The sequence below is a fragment of the Oikopleura dioica genome, chromosome 1 (assembly GCF_907165135.1).
Source record: "Oikopleura dioica chromosome 1, OKI2018_I68_1.0, whole genome shotgun sequence".
NCBI lineage: Eukaryota > Metazoa > Chordata > Appendicularia > Copelata > Oikopleuridae > Oikopleura > Oikopleura dioica.
The window spans coordinates 2,356,072-2,371,960 of NC_137291.1; the positions used below are offsets into that span (position 1 = coordinate 2,356,072).

The 15,889-nt window shown below is 37.0% G+C and overlaps 3 protein-coding genes across 3 annotated transcripts; 1 reads left to right on the top strand and 2 right to left on the bottom strand.

Annotated features, from left to right (window-relative positions):
- The first annotated feature begins 38 nt into the window (after window positions 1-38).
- LOC145710888 (leukocyte tyrosine kinase receptor-like) lies at window positions 39-583 on the top strand. Its single transcript, XM_081788598.1, has 4 exons — window positions 39-86; window positions 145-245; window positions 295-394; window positions 446-583. Exons 1-4 carry the CDS (start codon window positions 50-52, stop codon window positions 502-504), a joined length of 297 nt encoding a protein of 98 aa, XP_081644724.1. The 5' UTR covers window positions 39-49; the 3' UTR covers window positions 505-583.
- Window positions 584-8,543: 7,960 nt separating this feature from the next.
- Window positions 8,544-11,517, bottom strand: LOC145701303 (uncharacterized). Its single transcript, XM_081778527.1, has 9 exons — window positions 11,425-11,517; window positions 11,211-11,277; window positions 10,963-11,041; window positions 10,784-10,912; window positions 10,593-10,741; window positions 10,362-10,530; window positions 10,166-10,317; window positions 9,665-9,780; window positions 8,544-9,231 (listed from the first exon to the last, which is right to left on the bottom strand). The coding sequence occupies exons 2-9, from the start codon at window positions 11,267-11,269 to the stop codon at window positions 9,200-9,202; spliced, it is 885 nt and encodes a 294-aa protein (XP_081634653.1). The 5' UTR covers window positions 11,270-11,277; window positions 11,425-11,517; the 3' UTR covers window positions 8,544-9,199.
- Window positions 11,518-15,322: 3,805 nt separating this feature from the next.
- Window positions 15,323-15,884, bottom strand: LOC145711484 (uncharacterized). Its single transcript, XM_081789176.1, has 3 exons — window positions 15,710-15,884; window positions 15,576-15,649; window positions 15,323-15,391 (listed from the first exon to the last, which is right to left on the bottom strand). The coding sequence occupies exons 1-3, from the start codon at window positions 15,882-15,884 to the stop codon at window positions 15,323-15,325; spliced, it is 318 nt and encodes a 105-aa protein (XP_081645302.1).
- Between the last annotated feature and the right edge of the window lie 5 nt (window positions 15,885-15,889).

Consider the following 15,889-nt stretch of genomic DNA (forward strand, 5'->3'; position numbering starts at 1 on the left):
CCCTCTAGTATAACAAAATCTTCAAACTCCGACAAGTTCAGACATCTGGATGCTCGGCGTCACCATTTGGCAGATCATGAATTCAGGTAAGCGGCAAAGCCGACCCGCATAAAATCGGGGTCAACTTATCTCCCCGATACCTAGGCGCCACGCCATATGGACACTTGTCCGGCCCGTCGCTCAAAGAAGAACTCTTCAGTTTACTCAAAGTTGACAGGCTCTCCATGACTCGATCCATTCCAGAGGTACTCATTCCATTGCCAAAAAACGCCCATAACCAAATTGTCTATTTAGCCACTTTACGGAGTCCTGAGTAACACATGGAAGCGCGACGCGGAATTACGACCGGATATCGCGCAGATTAAAATTGACACCGACGACATCTTCTCGAAAGGTGCCCTTTTGATGATGACTAATTTCAAGCGTGTGACTTTTCTCTTTCTAGGTCCTTTGAAACCCGTCACCAAAAGAAAATTGACTCCCATCGTTACTGAGAAGTTTTGACTGCTTTGACTGCTCAAGAAATATTTTCATGAGATTTCATGAAAAATCGCAAAATCGATGTTGACACCCTTAAAACCCATTTTTTGATCAGAAATTAAATAAAAAAGCGTAGTAATTCTAATTTAAAATTTGTAAAGGCATTACTACGGCGCATGAAAATGAGCATTTTCTAGAGTAGTAGAAGCGTCTGGCTAATCCAACGCGGCGGATCGTCTAAGCGCCAAATTTCTCTCCAGTTCTAAAAACATTCTTTTTGCCCGGTTTGGTATGCAAGCTGGCGATAAGACATTACCGCATGTTTCGTGTTTCAACAAACGATCTATAAAAAATGTCCAAACCGCTGCCTGAAATAACTTTTCCAAATATATTTTTTTTCGCCAAAAATAACGGATTAAATAATCGGATTAGTTTTGAAGTTATTAAAGCCGATGAGATACTAATTGAGCAAGAAAATGATTGAAGTTTACGATTAAAACCCACTGAACGACCAATTTCCCGTGGTTAATTGCTCAAGTTTAAAATGATCACTTCCTTTTTTCATGACAACTCATTCTTAAAAAATGACAATTTTTTGTCTTTTTTTTTGGATCAATTTTTCTCCAAAAGGAAAAAAATTCGTCGATTTTAAAAATTCAAAAACGGTGAAAAATATGTAAAACAAAATGTTTATGACCACTCTTCCCGCGTTTGAAATTGTGTCGGTTAGAGAACGGTACTTGGCAGATTCGCATGTTGGCGTTCCAGGCTGTTGACCCACGTGACTTGGCGGGTTACAAAGATTTATGGCGAATGCACAAATACCGATCTATCGAATTTTTTGTCATTTATGTCGGACCACTTGTCGCGTTTCCGCTCTCGCTGCCCCGTAATGGGAAAGCGAGTTTTGGAATCGCCTCAAAAATGCACAGAAAAATGAATAAGGATGAATTTTTCTTGATCGAAAAATACAGAAAAAAGAATAAATTTAGTTCCTTTGAAGCTTTCAATTAAAAAATAAACCTCAGGAAGAAGTCAAAAAGGGTCTTGGAAGCAAATCAAAGAACCTGCCCTTATTTCTCAAATCTTGAGCCAAGGAAGAAGCGCTGGGAACGGCGATATTGACTGTAAACTGCGTGATACAATCTGGCGGAAGGGTTTAACTCGCCTGGGAAGGTGTAATCTGTTTTTTTTGTCAATAAATGCAAATGATTTGAAAAAGACCAGGTTTAAAAATATTATTGAAAAAAAAATGCATTTCTCCGGAAGAATGAATTTCTAGAGCCGTGGAAACAGGTGTTGCCGTGGCAGGGAAAAGCGGATTAGGACGGAAATAGGGTTGAGGGTGATTTTTGATAAGCGGAAAATCGCAAAGTCGCAAAAATAAAAATCGTTGAGCGCGCGCGGGGGAAGCCGTTACCGTCGCCGGATCAGGAGTCGATACGATTGATGAGTTTTCGAGAGGCGAAACAGGAAACCCAAGAATTATAATTTTCGCGTTTCTGCGGTTATTATTATAATTAACGAGCTCTCCTGTTTCCGTATTGATTTATAGTCAAAATCCATGCATGCTTTTTTGGCAATAAAATCAAAGATAAGTTTTTTTTTGACTCAGAAGATACACCCTTTAGCCCCCCTTTAGCCCAAAATCCGTGATACTCCCCCTTGAGAAGTGCAATCGCTTGACTATACTTGTGTTGCCCTCGACTTACTATTTGGATACGCAACGAGCAAAGAAATTTTCGAAAATTTTAAGGGGATCACCCCGAAATCACTGTTTAAAAATGTTATTCCCACTCGACGTTCGGGTCCTTAAGGGGGTAGAAACAGCTTTTTTCCGAAAAAGGCGATTTTTGACCGGCGCTACAGACAAGATAATCTTACATTTTCAAATTTTCTCTTCAGGTTTAGATAGATACATCTTAGATCTAGGAACCTCTCTCTCGAAATTTGTTTTAGCCATCAAATTTTTGAGTAAGCGGGTTCAGAAGCAACTCATCTCTCCGAAATTCTCGATTTTCGCAAATTTTTAAACACGTATATCTCGAGTCCCCTGATAGTTAAACAAGTTTCATTCACATTTTTGTGAAGCTCAACCCTTTTTCTAGGAACATTTGCGAGGAAATTCCGTGAACATAAATAAATCGTATGCTTTCTTTTATGTAGCTGCAGTCCAAAATCGAGAAAGCTGTTTCTACCCCCTTAAACACAGTTACCGAGCCCAGAAGACAGAAAAAATCTTGGGCGCTGATAAGAATCTCATATCCCCCTTCCGTAAAATCCGGCCCTGACCGCGTTAAGGATCTCACCTCTTTTCTTATCAACCTCAAGATTATTTGAAATTTTCCCATGAAGACTTAGAAAAAGAAAGAATCTTAAAATCTTCAATCGGCCCATTTCCGAGCTCGATTCTAATCCTGGCGCCTTCTTGACCAGAACTTGCCGGAAATTCGAACAAAAGAAGCTATTTTTTTATCTTATTTTCTACTGTAAAATTGAGCTTATGCCGGGTGAGAAGTTTTTGGAAGGAAAAAGGACTGGGAGACTTTGAAGTACTTGAGGAAGTTGATTTTGGATTAAACTGTCGCATTTTTCGATAATCACCTGGCAACAAACCAAGCGCTTCAAATTCGATTTAAAATTGGTACTTCTTAGTTAGGGTTAGCCCAGGTTAATTCGAAGCTGCGATGCAATTGTCATTTGACATGAACTTTTCTTCATTCATTTTACGAATCACAAATCGGGCATTTTTTTGAGATTTCTGACAGTTTTCTAAAGATTTTGACGAAAAAAACTTGATCCTAACGCAAAATCTTGCTCCTGAACGTAGATTTTTTTCAGAATTATTCAAGAAATCAAACGGATAAGTGGTTACTGCTATTTTAGGAGCAAAATTTGATTCAGCGTTAAAAATTATCTTCATCTGTAGATTAACAATGAGATACCCTTAAATCATTTTCCCGAAAACCGTCCTTTATTATGGAAGAATTATAAACCAACTCATTTTTTCAAAAAATTCCAGCGCCGTCAGTCGCAAACGCGTTTTCAACGGCAGAGCCCGCAATTTTTTGCGCGCCAAGCCGTTGAGAATCAAAAGCTGTTTGAGCTGGGCTTGATCCGGTGGTGGCGCTGAGCTAGTCACGTACTAGCGCTCTTCCCCTCTTTTCGCCGCTATAAAAGCGCCGCGAAAAAGGTGAATTTCGTCGTCAACAAAAAATGTTTTCAAAAACGTAAAAAAAAATAAATTTTTCCACCAAAAAAAAAATAATTTTTCTCGAAAAATTTTCAAATTCTTTCGAGTTTTTTCAAAAATCCAAAAAAAAATCAATTTTTTTCAACCCGAGACGGCCGTGCCACTGCCGAAATGTTCACTGCCCTGAAAATAGAAAAAAATGCCGAGACAGAAAATCCCGAGCTCCAAAAACGCCAAAAAACGACGAAAAAAAAACCAAAAAACAACCAAAAAAATGCAACAACTCCAACAAAAAAAAATTGCTGCCGATTCCTTCGACTGACGATTCGGACGATTTAGATTCGGTGCACTGCCAAAACCAACTTTTTTTTTTGCTTTTTTGAGGCGAATGATGGATTAAGGTGACCAAGAGAGATATTTTCGAAAGAGAGTTTTTTTCGAAGTGAACCCCCTTAAGTCAAAAACAAGAAACAAAAGGAAAGCGCTTTTTATGGCTAGATCCTTAAGTTTTCTAACTTTTGTAAATTGATCCCCTTAAGACTTAAGGGTACCCTCTCACTTTTATTCAAAAACTCATTCATCAAAATTCTCTCCATCCCCTTAATCCCTCTTTCGCCTGAAAAAAGCAAAATCCGAGAAATCGTCTTTTTCGAAAATTCACGTGTATCCCCTTAATTTATAGCGGGCTAAGGGGATATTCTTACCTGAATTTTCAAAAGACCTATTTTCTCGCCTAGACCAATTTTAGAGCCTGACAAAAACATGTTCACACTGCCACTTTTATGATTTAAAATTTTTTTTAACTCGCTACCGATCACTGCCAAATTTTCGGTCTTTTTTATGCCAAGAAATTGTTTCTCGAAACGATTCGCGAATTTTTTCGAGAAAACTTTTTCTTACCTACTTCGCCAAACATTCCAAACTTTTTCTTTTCGCCCTTTTTCGTGTTAATTTGCCCACTGCCAAAATTTAAAAAGAATTTCGCCTTTTTGTAATTTTGAAATTTCCAAAAACCAATTGTATTGTGACTGTATTACTTCTTGACTGTATGAAATTAAAATAGTTTTTTTTGATGAAATAAATTCTTTAATTTTAAATCTACTCGACTTTGTTCATTACGCAGGATAATTTTGTTTATCAAAAGCAAAAAAAAAATGAAAAATTTAATAAAGCAGCATTTTACGAAAAAAAACAGCGCAAAACTCAATCTTTTCCTATATTTCCTAAAACATATTTTTCATGAGAAAATAGCTCTTTTATGAGCCGTTTAAACGACTCATAAACCCAGTTTTTTAAACACGCGCGTAAAATTAGTTTTCACTCGCGCATAATTTTTAAAACTCGCCGGAGACAGGAGTAATAGAATTGAAAAAAACTGATTCAAATAGATTTGGAAAATGAATGTTGAAACTGAAAAATTTGGACGTGACTTTTTTTCGCGCGCCTTTTTTTTTCTGGGGCAAGCAGGAGGGTCAGCCAAGTTCGAGAATGAACGGAGTGGCTTTCCGGCATTTCGGAGAAGATTATGGTTTGATCGAATATTTTCATTGCGTTATTCTTACGGGGGGATTTATTAATTTTATAAGAAAAAATTAAATTCGAGAAATAATTTTATTTATCATAAGAAATTTATGATTTTTACCATATTTTTATAGTAAGAAAAAATTGGTTTGGTCAAAAAAATTAAGGGTATCATGTCATTTCTGACACCTTTATTTGGAAATTTCGAGCAATAAGTTGTTCGAAAAAAATAATTGTCGGAATTCATGACACAATATCTTTCTTTCCAGAAAAAGCACTTGACTCCGTGATTAAAAGATTAGATTGCCAATTCAGACGATTCTCAATAACGTTCTCGAACTGAACTTTTGACCCTGTTTGAGTTCATCTAACGAATAGAATGTTCGAAAAGGTTCGCTTGATTATTGATTTTTTGAAGAGTCTATTTTTTCCAAGAAGGTCGTTTCCGGTTCGAAAATGAGTTTTCATTTTGAATCTTCAATTTCCGCTCGCTAGAACGCTTTTCTAAAGAGGCCAGAAGTTGATCTCTTGAAAATCTGTTTTGATAAGCTGCTGCTTATCTCACTCATCGTGATTGGCGGCTTTTTCGAGATGGAAAGAGCTTCCGACTTTTTAGCGGTTTTTGCGCTTTTCGGCGACTTGCGAAATTGCAAATCGACGATTCCGAGATTTTTTCTTTTTCAAGTGCGAAAATTCAAAAGATTGACCTTGAAAAGATGGTCCAAGCCCGCGAAATTCCGCAAAATGAGTCGCCTCTGAATAGTTCTGTTCAAATATTTCAGCACTGTGAGACCCGGAAGAACATCTTGCGATAAAACAACCAAAATTTCGCGCAAAAATGTCAAAAAATGACGAAAAAAATTAAAATTTAACCAACTCGCGTATCTTTTTTTAGGTCTTACAAAAGACTGATTTAATTCACTTAACATTTCTTAGAATCTTCTTTTGCAACATTGACGCCAAATCTTTATTTATTGAAACAAGACAGCTTTTAACTGATGTTGCTTCAAGCATTAATTAATTCCAAAGCAAGGGTATTTAATGACATCCTCCTGTCTCAAATCTCGACATAAAAATCCGCTGAGAGGAATCAGCTGCGATTTACCCCTTCCAACTCGAAATAAAAAAGAGGGACACGAGCGATTTTATCTTCGAAAAAAAAATTGAGATGAGAGTTTTTCTGATAATAGCGAGCTTGGTTTCTCTCCTTGAAGGTACTGTAAAAACTGTGAAGATTGAAAATTTTGAAATTTTAAGGCGCCGTTTTCTCGAAAAATGACGATGGAAGTATGAATTTTAAATCAGAAGGGACCGAAGACGTTTACAAACGAGAGTCGATGAGGATTCCTCAACAAGATCTGATGCGATTCTTCATCGATTATTTCGACGGAAATTCACCATCCTATGCATTTATCTGAGCTGCTCTGACAAAGCTTCGAATAAAATTTTGCCAAGTGATAGCAAGGAAGAAATTATTTCTTATGATTTTTCTTTATTCTTTAGCATTATTTTTAATCAAAGAGAATCCGAATTCATCCAGGCTGAAACCATACTGTATAAATTTTCTGTAGATTCCTTCAAATTCTGCATTGGATAGTTATCATCTTTTATAAGGTCGGAAAATGCGTTTTTGCAAGCGATTCTTTCAAAGTAAATTTCATAGCCCGGTCGAAAGTCTTTCTTTACTTCAAACTATCAAAAAAAGAGAATTTTTTTTTCTGATGAGAGGAGTGAAGTTTTTCCCTGGCTTCGGCTTTTCCAGCGGGGGCTGCTGTAAGAAACTTGGGATCATTATTTTTTGGTTTTTCTATCTTCTATCTTTGCCATTTGTTTTTGTTAACTTGATTTTCTGGTAATCATATGAACTCTTTTATTAAACAAGAATTAGGCCTATCGCATTTTGTTTTCGGAAATGCTGCTGTCGAAGTTGTTGCTGCAGGCATTTCAAATATCGAGATGAGCTTATCATGGCCATCTGCGGATTCTTGGTCTATGGAGCCTTCCTGTATCCATTTTCAGTTCTTACTTTTTGCATCGGAATAGCTGGATGTTGTGCCTCATTGTTCATTTTTATCAAACTTGCGATTTTAGGATGCCAAGGTTTGCTAACTGACTGATTTTTTACATTTCTTCAATGATTTTTATTTCTTGCTTTCAGAAAAGAAACGACGGAAACGAAGATATCGTCAACAAGAACAAAATCGCCATAATTGGTTGAGACTCCAAAGGAACCGCGAAGAACAAGAAAGAAGAGAACGGGAACGAGAACAAGAAAGGCGAAATCAAGCATATTATAGTGAAGAAAGTGATGACTCATCAGGGAGTGTTTTATTTCGAAAAAATGCAATCATTCTTCGGTACGGGGGCTCTTCGCCCTATTTTTCGTTAAAAGTTCCGCGTAAAACAAACTCAAAGTTGACTATGGCAGAGCTATTGCCGGTCTCGCTGCGGGTGCTGTTCTTTATCAAGCGGCAAGAGAAGCTGCTGAAGAGCGGGCAAGAAGAGAGTACGTTCCAACCATCAGTCAGCAATTGACATTTGCGAGACTTCAAGAAACTGATGATGGTTTACGATTACAAGGTTTTCGAATCAATCGTGAATTTAGCTTGACATAATTTTTCTGCATTTATATCCCATCAATAGAATAAAATAAATCCAATTTCAACGACCAAGTCTCCGAATTCTATTAAAAATTATATTTTGAATTATCTTTGAATAAAAAAGCGAAGAAATTCGTTCCTGAAAAGAAACAGTAATTAGGCGCGCACTTGTGATCATCTCGAAGTAGCCACTACTATTTACCGCAATCGCCTGTTCCCGATCGATCAGTTTGTTCTCCTTTATTTTCTCCTTATTCCTTTCATTAAAAAAAAACTTCGCCTCATCAAAACACCGTCAGAGACAAATTCACTAATGGATCCGTGCGCAGAAGACGAAATAACAAAAGCATTCCACCAGGTTTTAAGAGATTCTCTTCCTTGATTTTTTAAATGATTTCTTTGAAAAAGTTTATTCCCTTGGCAATTACGCTTACTTTAATCCTCTGTCCGCTGATTCTTTGGCAACTGTTGATCCTTTTATCCCCTCCAAGATCTTCTGACCAATTTGGTAGACCGATTATTCCGGTCAAGAAAGATAAGATATTCTCTGCACTTTATGAGAACCCGGCTGGGGTCAGAAACGGAACGTTAGTTTTTTGAGTCAAAAACATTCCTTGAAGCTATTTCAGAAATCACTCAACATCGGAAAAATACATCCCGAAAAATTCTTATCGAAGTCCGAAATACGACCGCAGCAAAATCGACGCCATCTACGGCACGCGAATTTAAAATGGCAATATATAGTATGTTCTTTATTCATTTCTAAATATACAGTAGCAAAGAGTACAATATACAGAAAATCGTTTGTCATGCTTTTCGTTTTTTGAATTGTCATCTCTTCCAATTTTCTCGTGAAAGAGACCCGTCAAAAATGTTGTCTGAGCGGGAAAAATGATGTCCCCCGCTGAGTTTTGCTGATAAGGCTTCCGAGCTAGAGCCAGTCGATAAGTAGGTAAGGGCAACCGTCTTTGGCCAAGAAAAACTTAGTGCCTTACCAAAATTAAGGGGGAAAGAGGGAAGAAAAAATAAGGGTGTCAATGTGAATTGGAAAAATTCAGGTTAGGCCCTAATCAAAAAGCTCAAAAAGTTTTTGCCCTTTTGAATCGCCAAAAAAGCTTTCAAAATGTTTGGGTTCGTACTGAGTTTGAGTTGAACTTTTTTATTATGTTTTTTTATCATTTTTAGAGCTCATGATTATGTCATTTTCAAACGAATTATAAATATGATTGTCTCGTTGCTCGTCAAAATTGTTTCAAATGATGAATTTCGTGGCAACTTATTTACAAAAGATAAACTTTGTTACATATGTAAAACACTTGTTAAAATCCAAAGTGGATCGACTTAAAAAATATTGTGATTAGGTACTTTTGATAAGGGTGTCTAGAAGCTACTCGACGGTGCCTTCTTACCAAGTTGAGCTTGTTGAGTTTCCATATTCTGAAATAAGAAGATTAAGGGTGTCAATAGGAAAAATATTTTTTTGTTGGGTTAGGGTTAGGAATCGGGCCAAAAAAGAGAAATAGGCAAAATAATCTCCTCTGATTGGATAAAATTTTTTGGCTCGAAAACTAACCCTAACCCTTTCACGACTTTTTGAGCCAAAAAATGGGGATGGTGTCTGGAACCGACAAAAAAATTCGACAAATTTTGCGGGGGCGGCTACTCGGCTGCTGATTGGCCGGTTTGCCGGATACAGGCTTCTGATTGGTTGAAAATTTCCACGCAAAATTTGTCGAAATTTTTTTGTCGGTTCCAGACACCTCCCCAAAAATGCCTTTTTAAAATTGTTTAGTAAAAAGTAAATATTTGTTCAACATGACAAGCTCGTAATAAGCTGCCCTCAGTGTCCTGTAATCCCTTTTTTTCATACCTGCTTGACAGAAGCCATTGGGTTTAATTTCATCCTGGCAGCACTCGAGATACGAAGTGTCATACGTTTTGTCCAGGCAGCAGGATCGCTGCCCATTCCGCGAGTTGTAAGGCTGTCTGAAACAACGTTTTCATTAACCTTTTCAAAATTGTACGCTTATAATTTGTGCGCTTGAAAATTGCGAATTTTTCAATTTTCTAAGTGAGCGAAAAACTTGAAAACTTATAAGCAGCACGAAAGCGCTTTTTTTTCTAATGAATTCAAAACGTGTTGTAAAACGAGCTTTTTTAATAAAAAAGAGCTGTCTGAAATTTTGTGTCAAAAAAGTCTGCTCTAGAATTTAATGATCGACCTAGTTTTTTCGAATAATAATTTGATTTTCACAGTTAAAATCACGAGTGAGTAAAATTTAAAATCAACAATCTGATTGGTCGACAAATTTTTTTAAGCATTTTGATTGGTTTACGATTAAAATTTGATAAAAATTCCTATTCTTGTTACCTGTAAGGGTATTCGCCACAGCATTGATCTGCTGGTGGTCCTCCTATGGCTGGACAATTGCCTTTCGAGTCGAAACCGCTGTTCTCAATATGCAAGGAAGAATCATATTGAGTAAACGTAGCTCGAAGTCCTTCGATCAGCATCTTATCACACTAAAATCGACAAGATATTGTCATGAAGCGACTAAGGGTATCACCTCGCAAAGGGCAGATCCACAGAGATCGTTTTCCGCGTCGCAGACAAGAGTTCTATCGCCGTTGATCAAGTCCTTCTGTCCAAAGATGCCGTAGCCGTGGGATGCATCGCAGGAAGCACCGTAGTCCATTTGGGCGCACTGGACGCATTGAGCGTGCATTTTGCAGACACTAAAGGAAAAATCAATTTAAGATTTTCACATAAAATTTTCGACGAAGAAACTTCCACTTACGAGTCAACCTCATCCATTGGCATTCCTCTCATCGCCAGATCATAGTTTTCGCCATGCGCCAAGCACCAGCATCCGTATCCCCACCAATCCAGAACATGTGGCTTTTCAATGCCTTCTTCGAGGTCGTTGAAGATGAAGCCCACCATTCTCTATCACGAAAATCAGCGGCAATCGAAAAAGACAGGAGGTACCTTGAGATGAATGTATCGCTCCCCGGCGTCGGTGGAAATTGACTCGAGTAGCCTAAAATCCTCGTCGCCTAAATCGCTTATGGTCCGGATGTTGGTGATTCCTGCCTCTTCAGCGAGATCGTCATTTATCTAAAAGTGCGATCGTCAGATAAGAGATTCCAGAGAGCGTTTTTTCTCACCTTGAATCGATAAATTTGAGCCTCTTGAATAGCATGAAGTTCGCGTCGTCGACGATGTCGGATTGCTGATCGACGAGATCTTAAAAAAATCAGGAAATATCAGTTTTCAATTTTGAAAAAAAAAAACCATAAAAAATTTTCAAAGGGTGAAATATGGTATTAACAGATTGGTTTAAAATTTTGAGTTATCCTTGAAAATATAGACAGAAAATAACAAATTGATGACGCTTGATAGCTTTTTTTCCTACCTTTTATGATGTCTGCTTGCAAATATTTCGCTGGTGAGGAGGATCGTGGCGATTTTCATTGCGGATTCTGAAAAACAATAGAATTTGGCCAGTCAAAAAATTTATAAAATGATCTTTTTCGAAATATTGATTTTTTTTTGAATTTTTTTGATAAAAGTTTTGTAAAAAATAAATTTCATCTCTTTTTTTCTGTACCAATGAGATTTTTTCTCACCTTGATCGAATCTCTTGTCGTTTATTCTTGAAACCGTTCTTTACGAAATCTGAAAAACTCTCGAATGACGAGCTCGAGTACGTCAACATCCCCATATTCTTTCTCATGATCGCTCAGGTGGCGCGCGCGAGCGAATCGCGCAAGCCAGTACTTTTGTGCTTATCCACGACAGCGTTGCGCCTGGCCGCGCACGTATTGTGATTATTTTGCATCAAGCGATGCTCCCCAAATTATTCAATTAATCCGGGATCCGTGTTAAACAAATTCAACGTTCCGCGAAAACACGAAATGACCTTGCGCGATGAAAATAGACAATTCGTAAAGCTATTTTAGATGAAAGCAAATGAAACGTTTCTGATTCAAAAACATGCACTTTCTGAATAACTATCGATTGAAATAAGGGTATCCCTACTCTTAATTTCAAAAATAAAGATAAAATTAATTTCTCGGCGTCAGAAACCGAAAAATATTCGACAAATTTTGCGTTGGAGGCTACTCGGCTGGTGATTGGCCAGTTAACCAAATTCAGGCTTCTGATTGGCCGAAAATGTCCGCGTTAAATTTTTCGAAATTTTTTCTCGGTCCCTGACACCTACCCAATTTCGAGCCGGAAAACATGCTAAAGTGTGAGTAAAAATGATAAAAATTCTTGATGAAATGGTGGCCTAATGAGAGAAGAATTCAGAAAAGATTTTGACAACGTGCGCTGGAAATGTTTTCTAGTTGCAGCAAAGAGCACTCGACAGCACGATTTCGCCCCTCTTTGAATAACTGCGGCGGAACAAGGAAGCGGATTTCTCATACAGCTAGACTCAATCCTTTGTTCGCAATTCACCACAACCTGCTTTGTTTTTTGCATTTTCGGGCGAATTTTATTTTTTCAAATTTTCAATTTTTTTGCTGAAAACTTCGAAAACCGACCGTATTTTTGAGTAATTTAAAAATTAATCGAAAAACGCATATTTCGATCACGCAGATACTCAAAATCAAAAAAACAATACAGTATCGAATCTCTTTATTTTTCTAAGAAGCATCAAGTCTCGTATTGAATAATCTTTCAATACAGTATCGACAGAATACTGTAGATTGACAGATCGCCCGGATAGCATCATTTGACCGTTGGCTTTTCAGACGATAAGAGATGAATTTAGTAACTATATTTTCGATTTCCTCCATTTTTGCGGTCAACCCGTTGCGGATCGAGAAACGCAATCTTCCATTTTTCCCGAACATGGTCGAACTTATCAGTCAAGATCTTGGAGAGATTCTTCTTCAATTAGCCGAGCTCTAGAATCAATTAATCACTTATCTATTATGAATAAAATATGATTCTTACCTATTTCAAGCCCTTTTGGAGAGAATTCCGCAAAAAAGTTTTCATATTCAATCGAATCAGCATTTTTGAGCTGGATGCTTGATTAAATTTTCAAGAAGTACAGTAATAAGCGCTGATGAAAAATGACTTTAAGGTCAATCGGCGCACTTTTTATTGACGAATACTCCATTAATACCAGCTACTGCGGTGAATAAATCTCACATCATCAAATACCGCGATTGGCAGTCCTGACTGACTGATTTTTGAAAGATGCACATTGACGTTACAATTCTCCATGCTAAAAACATAGGAGATTTGTAACGTAGATTGCGTAGGCGTCACTGGTTTGACGGAACTCTAAAAGAAGAGACACTAGAGTCAAATTTTAATTGGTTGATTAGCTATTTCACTCGAAAATCAGAATCAGTCAGTCAGAAATGCCAATCGCGGTAGTTCATTTTTACCGCTCATTTTGAATTTAGAAGGAGATGAACTTCTTTATAATATTTTTGTTCTTTTCTACACTTGCGACTTCTCCTGCCCGAAAATTGGAGAAGCGATACGTTCATTTTTTCCCAAATCTGGTCGAGTTGGTTAGTGAAGATTTCGGCAAAATTCAAGAGATTTTATCTGATATTTAGTCTTTCTTATTCAGAACAAATACAATATCCAAACCCTTTTTTCTGAAAATATGTGACTTTTGACCTGAGAGAAGGGGTAAAACATATGTAATGGAATTGACAATATGAGCCAATATTTTGTGGTCATTTTAATCGTTAAAAATGCCATTTGTTCCGATCACCGAAGATATATTTCAACCCTGTCCCTCGCAGACCGAAAAAGAAGAGATCTAAGAGCATGCGGATTTTGACTTTTTTGTTTCTTTTGCTTTCTCCCTCCTCTGGCGGTTTTGTGAACGACTGGGATCAGTATTTCAACGTGCCGCCTCTGCACCAAGTCACGAATCCCAAAGGTTTGTTGTTTTAGTATTTCCGCAAGAGCAAACGTCTTAAGGGCTGCAATTCAAAAAACACGCTGGTGGAAAACTCGGCGATTTGTTAATGGAAAATGGACTAAATTTTTACTGACTTTGCTTCTGCAAAAAAAAACTCTCAAATAAAAATATCAAAAATGCTTTTTGAAATTTTGAAAATTGGATGAGTCATAATTATGAAAAATTTGATGATTCATAATTATGAAAGACTTGATGAGTCATTATAATGAAAAATTCAATGACTCATTATTATTACAGTTTTTTATGGAATTTCTGGACATCAAATTTCTGGACATTTTTCGGATTTTAAGGGGTTTTCTTGGGACAAATTCAAAGAGAGGGGGTATCAAATTTCTGGACATTTTTTCTCAACAGATGTCTTCGACATCTAAATTTTTAGTCAAACTTGAGTTATTTATGCCAATTTCATCTATAAAGAGCTATTATTCTTCGAAAATCTTATAATATAACAAGAAAGACGGCTACAGCGCGTTTCTTTTATTGTTCTTTAGTAATTTTTTTGAAAAAAATCGTCAATTTTTCCGTCTCGAAAAATTTTTTAGCAATTTTGTTGGGACATTTTTCTGAAGGCTCTGTATCGAATTTCTGGACATTTTCGGGAAAAATGGGGGACAAAAAATGTCCAGAAATTCCATTATTAACTGTATTAGTTTAATGAGTCATAGTTATGGAAAATTTAATGAGTCATAATTATGAAAATCATAATTGTCCCAAGCTCAATCAAGTTCGCGATAAGTACATCCTCATTTAATTAGTAGTAGTTGCTTCCAGAAACAAGCAAATGCGATGATCAGGGCTGGACCAACTCCTATTCCTGGAGATAACTAATCGTCGATTGTGATCAAAACTCTGGACGGCCCCACAATGCACGTGTGTCAAAATATTTTGCTTTACTCAATCAAAACTAAGAAAAACGAAAGTCCGGAAACGTGACGTTTTCCTTTTATTCTTGCTCATCAATAATTTAATAATTGCCCCAAAACAAGAATTCTAACACCTGCGCGAAGTTGTGATCTAACTAAAAATTGTGACATAAATATTGGTCGCTTATGAAAAAAATAAAAACTAGGGCTAAACTTTTAGCAGATGTTTTTATTAAAAAATGAGGTCGATTGGGCTAGAAACGTGGCTCTAAAAAATTTATTCTTTGAATTTTAAAATTTATTTTTTTTATAATTCTTCTTTCTTTCTTTTCTTTTCCAATTCATCAACCATCTTATGAATCCTTCTGTCATCGTCCGCAATATCTTCTTCCGAGTAAAAACCGCAAGGGCTATCCGTATCCAAACAAGAAATTCCGTTTGCGTAAGTTTTAAAAACACAAAATTAGGTCATACTCTTCCTAAAGTCCAAGGCGTCCTTCCAGTCCCCGTCACCGGATCCCAGCGGGTCGCGAATCGGAAATAATTGAAAACGCGCCCTTTATCAGCCGAATCGCAGCTTTTGGAGAAGTTCTTTTATGAAACGAAAAATAACGTTATTGGACGATTTCAATTAATTATCAACGTAAAAACGAAGGGAAATAGTATGTATCTAATGTGGAAAACAATGCCTCAAGAATTTTATCTTCATTTTTTAGAACTTTTTCTTTGGCCGGGAAGAAACTCGTCCGGCAAATGGCGTAAGTAGCAAAGCGTCTAGAAATAAATATAGAATAAATGTGAGGTAAAACAAGTTTGTTGTAAGTACCATAATTGCTCATTATCGATAACATAAAATCGGAAATATTGGCAAAACAGGTTGCCTAGCCCCGTATTGGGCCTTCAAGTTTCTTTCGGGATCCGAAAATTAGGGTGTCACTTTGCTAATTTAAGTTTTTACCTGGCAAAAACAGGCCCCATCTTCTTTCGCATAAAGCGCGTAGTTAAACGGTCCTGCAGGTCTGAAGTCATCCTCTAGAAAGAAGAGAAAAGGCTCGTTTGACCATTATGATGAAAAAGTTATCATTAAAAAACCTGGATCATAAACACTCGCGCAGAATTCTAAACAATCTGCCTGGGAACGCTCTAAGCTCGTCTGCATTAAAAAGTCATCGTAGCAAAAGTAGGACACATTTTCTCTCATCAAAGTGTAGCCAGAGCCATTTTCCGCGAAAGATAAATGCAAAAATAGCAGATTCAGAAATTTCATTTTTT

Coding starts and splice junctions, on each gene's coding strand:
- LOC145701303 (XM_081778527.1), bottom strand. CDS start 11,269: ATGAAAATCGCCACGATCCTCCTCACCAGCGAAATATTTGCAAGCAGA. Junction 10,913..10,962: donor CTCAAATTTATCGATTCAAG/GTGAGAAAAAAC, acceptor TCGCACTTTTAG/ATAAATGACGATCTCGCTGA. Junction 10,742..10,783: donor AGCGATACATTCATCTCAAG/GTACCTCCTGTC, acceptor TTTTCGTGATAG/AGAATGGTGGGCTTCATCTT.
- LOC145711484 (XM_081789176.1), bottom strand. CDS start 15,884: ATGAAATTTCTGAATCTGCTATTTTTGCATTTATCTTTCGCGGAAAAT. Junction 15,650..15,709: donor CGCGAGTGTTTATGATCCAG/GTTTTTTAATGA, acceptor TCTTCTTTCTAG/AGGATGACTTCAGACCTGCA. Junction 15,392..15,575: donor ATGGGGCCTGTTTTTGCCAG/GTAAAAACTTAA, acceptor ATTTATTTCTAG/ACGCTTTGCTACTTACGCCA.
- LOC145710888 (XM_081788598.1), top strand. CDS start 50: ATGCTCGGCGTCACCATTTGGCAGATCATGAATTCAG. Junction 246..294: donor TGACTCGATCCATTCCAGAG/GTACTCATTCCA, acceptor TTGTCTATTTAG/CCACTTTACGGAGTCCTGAG. Junction 395..445: donor CGACGACATCTTCTCGAAAG/GTGCCCTTTTGA, acceptor TTCTCTTTCTAG/GTCCTTTGAAACCCGTCACC.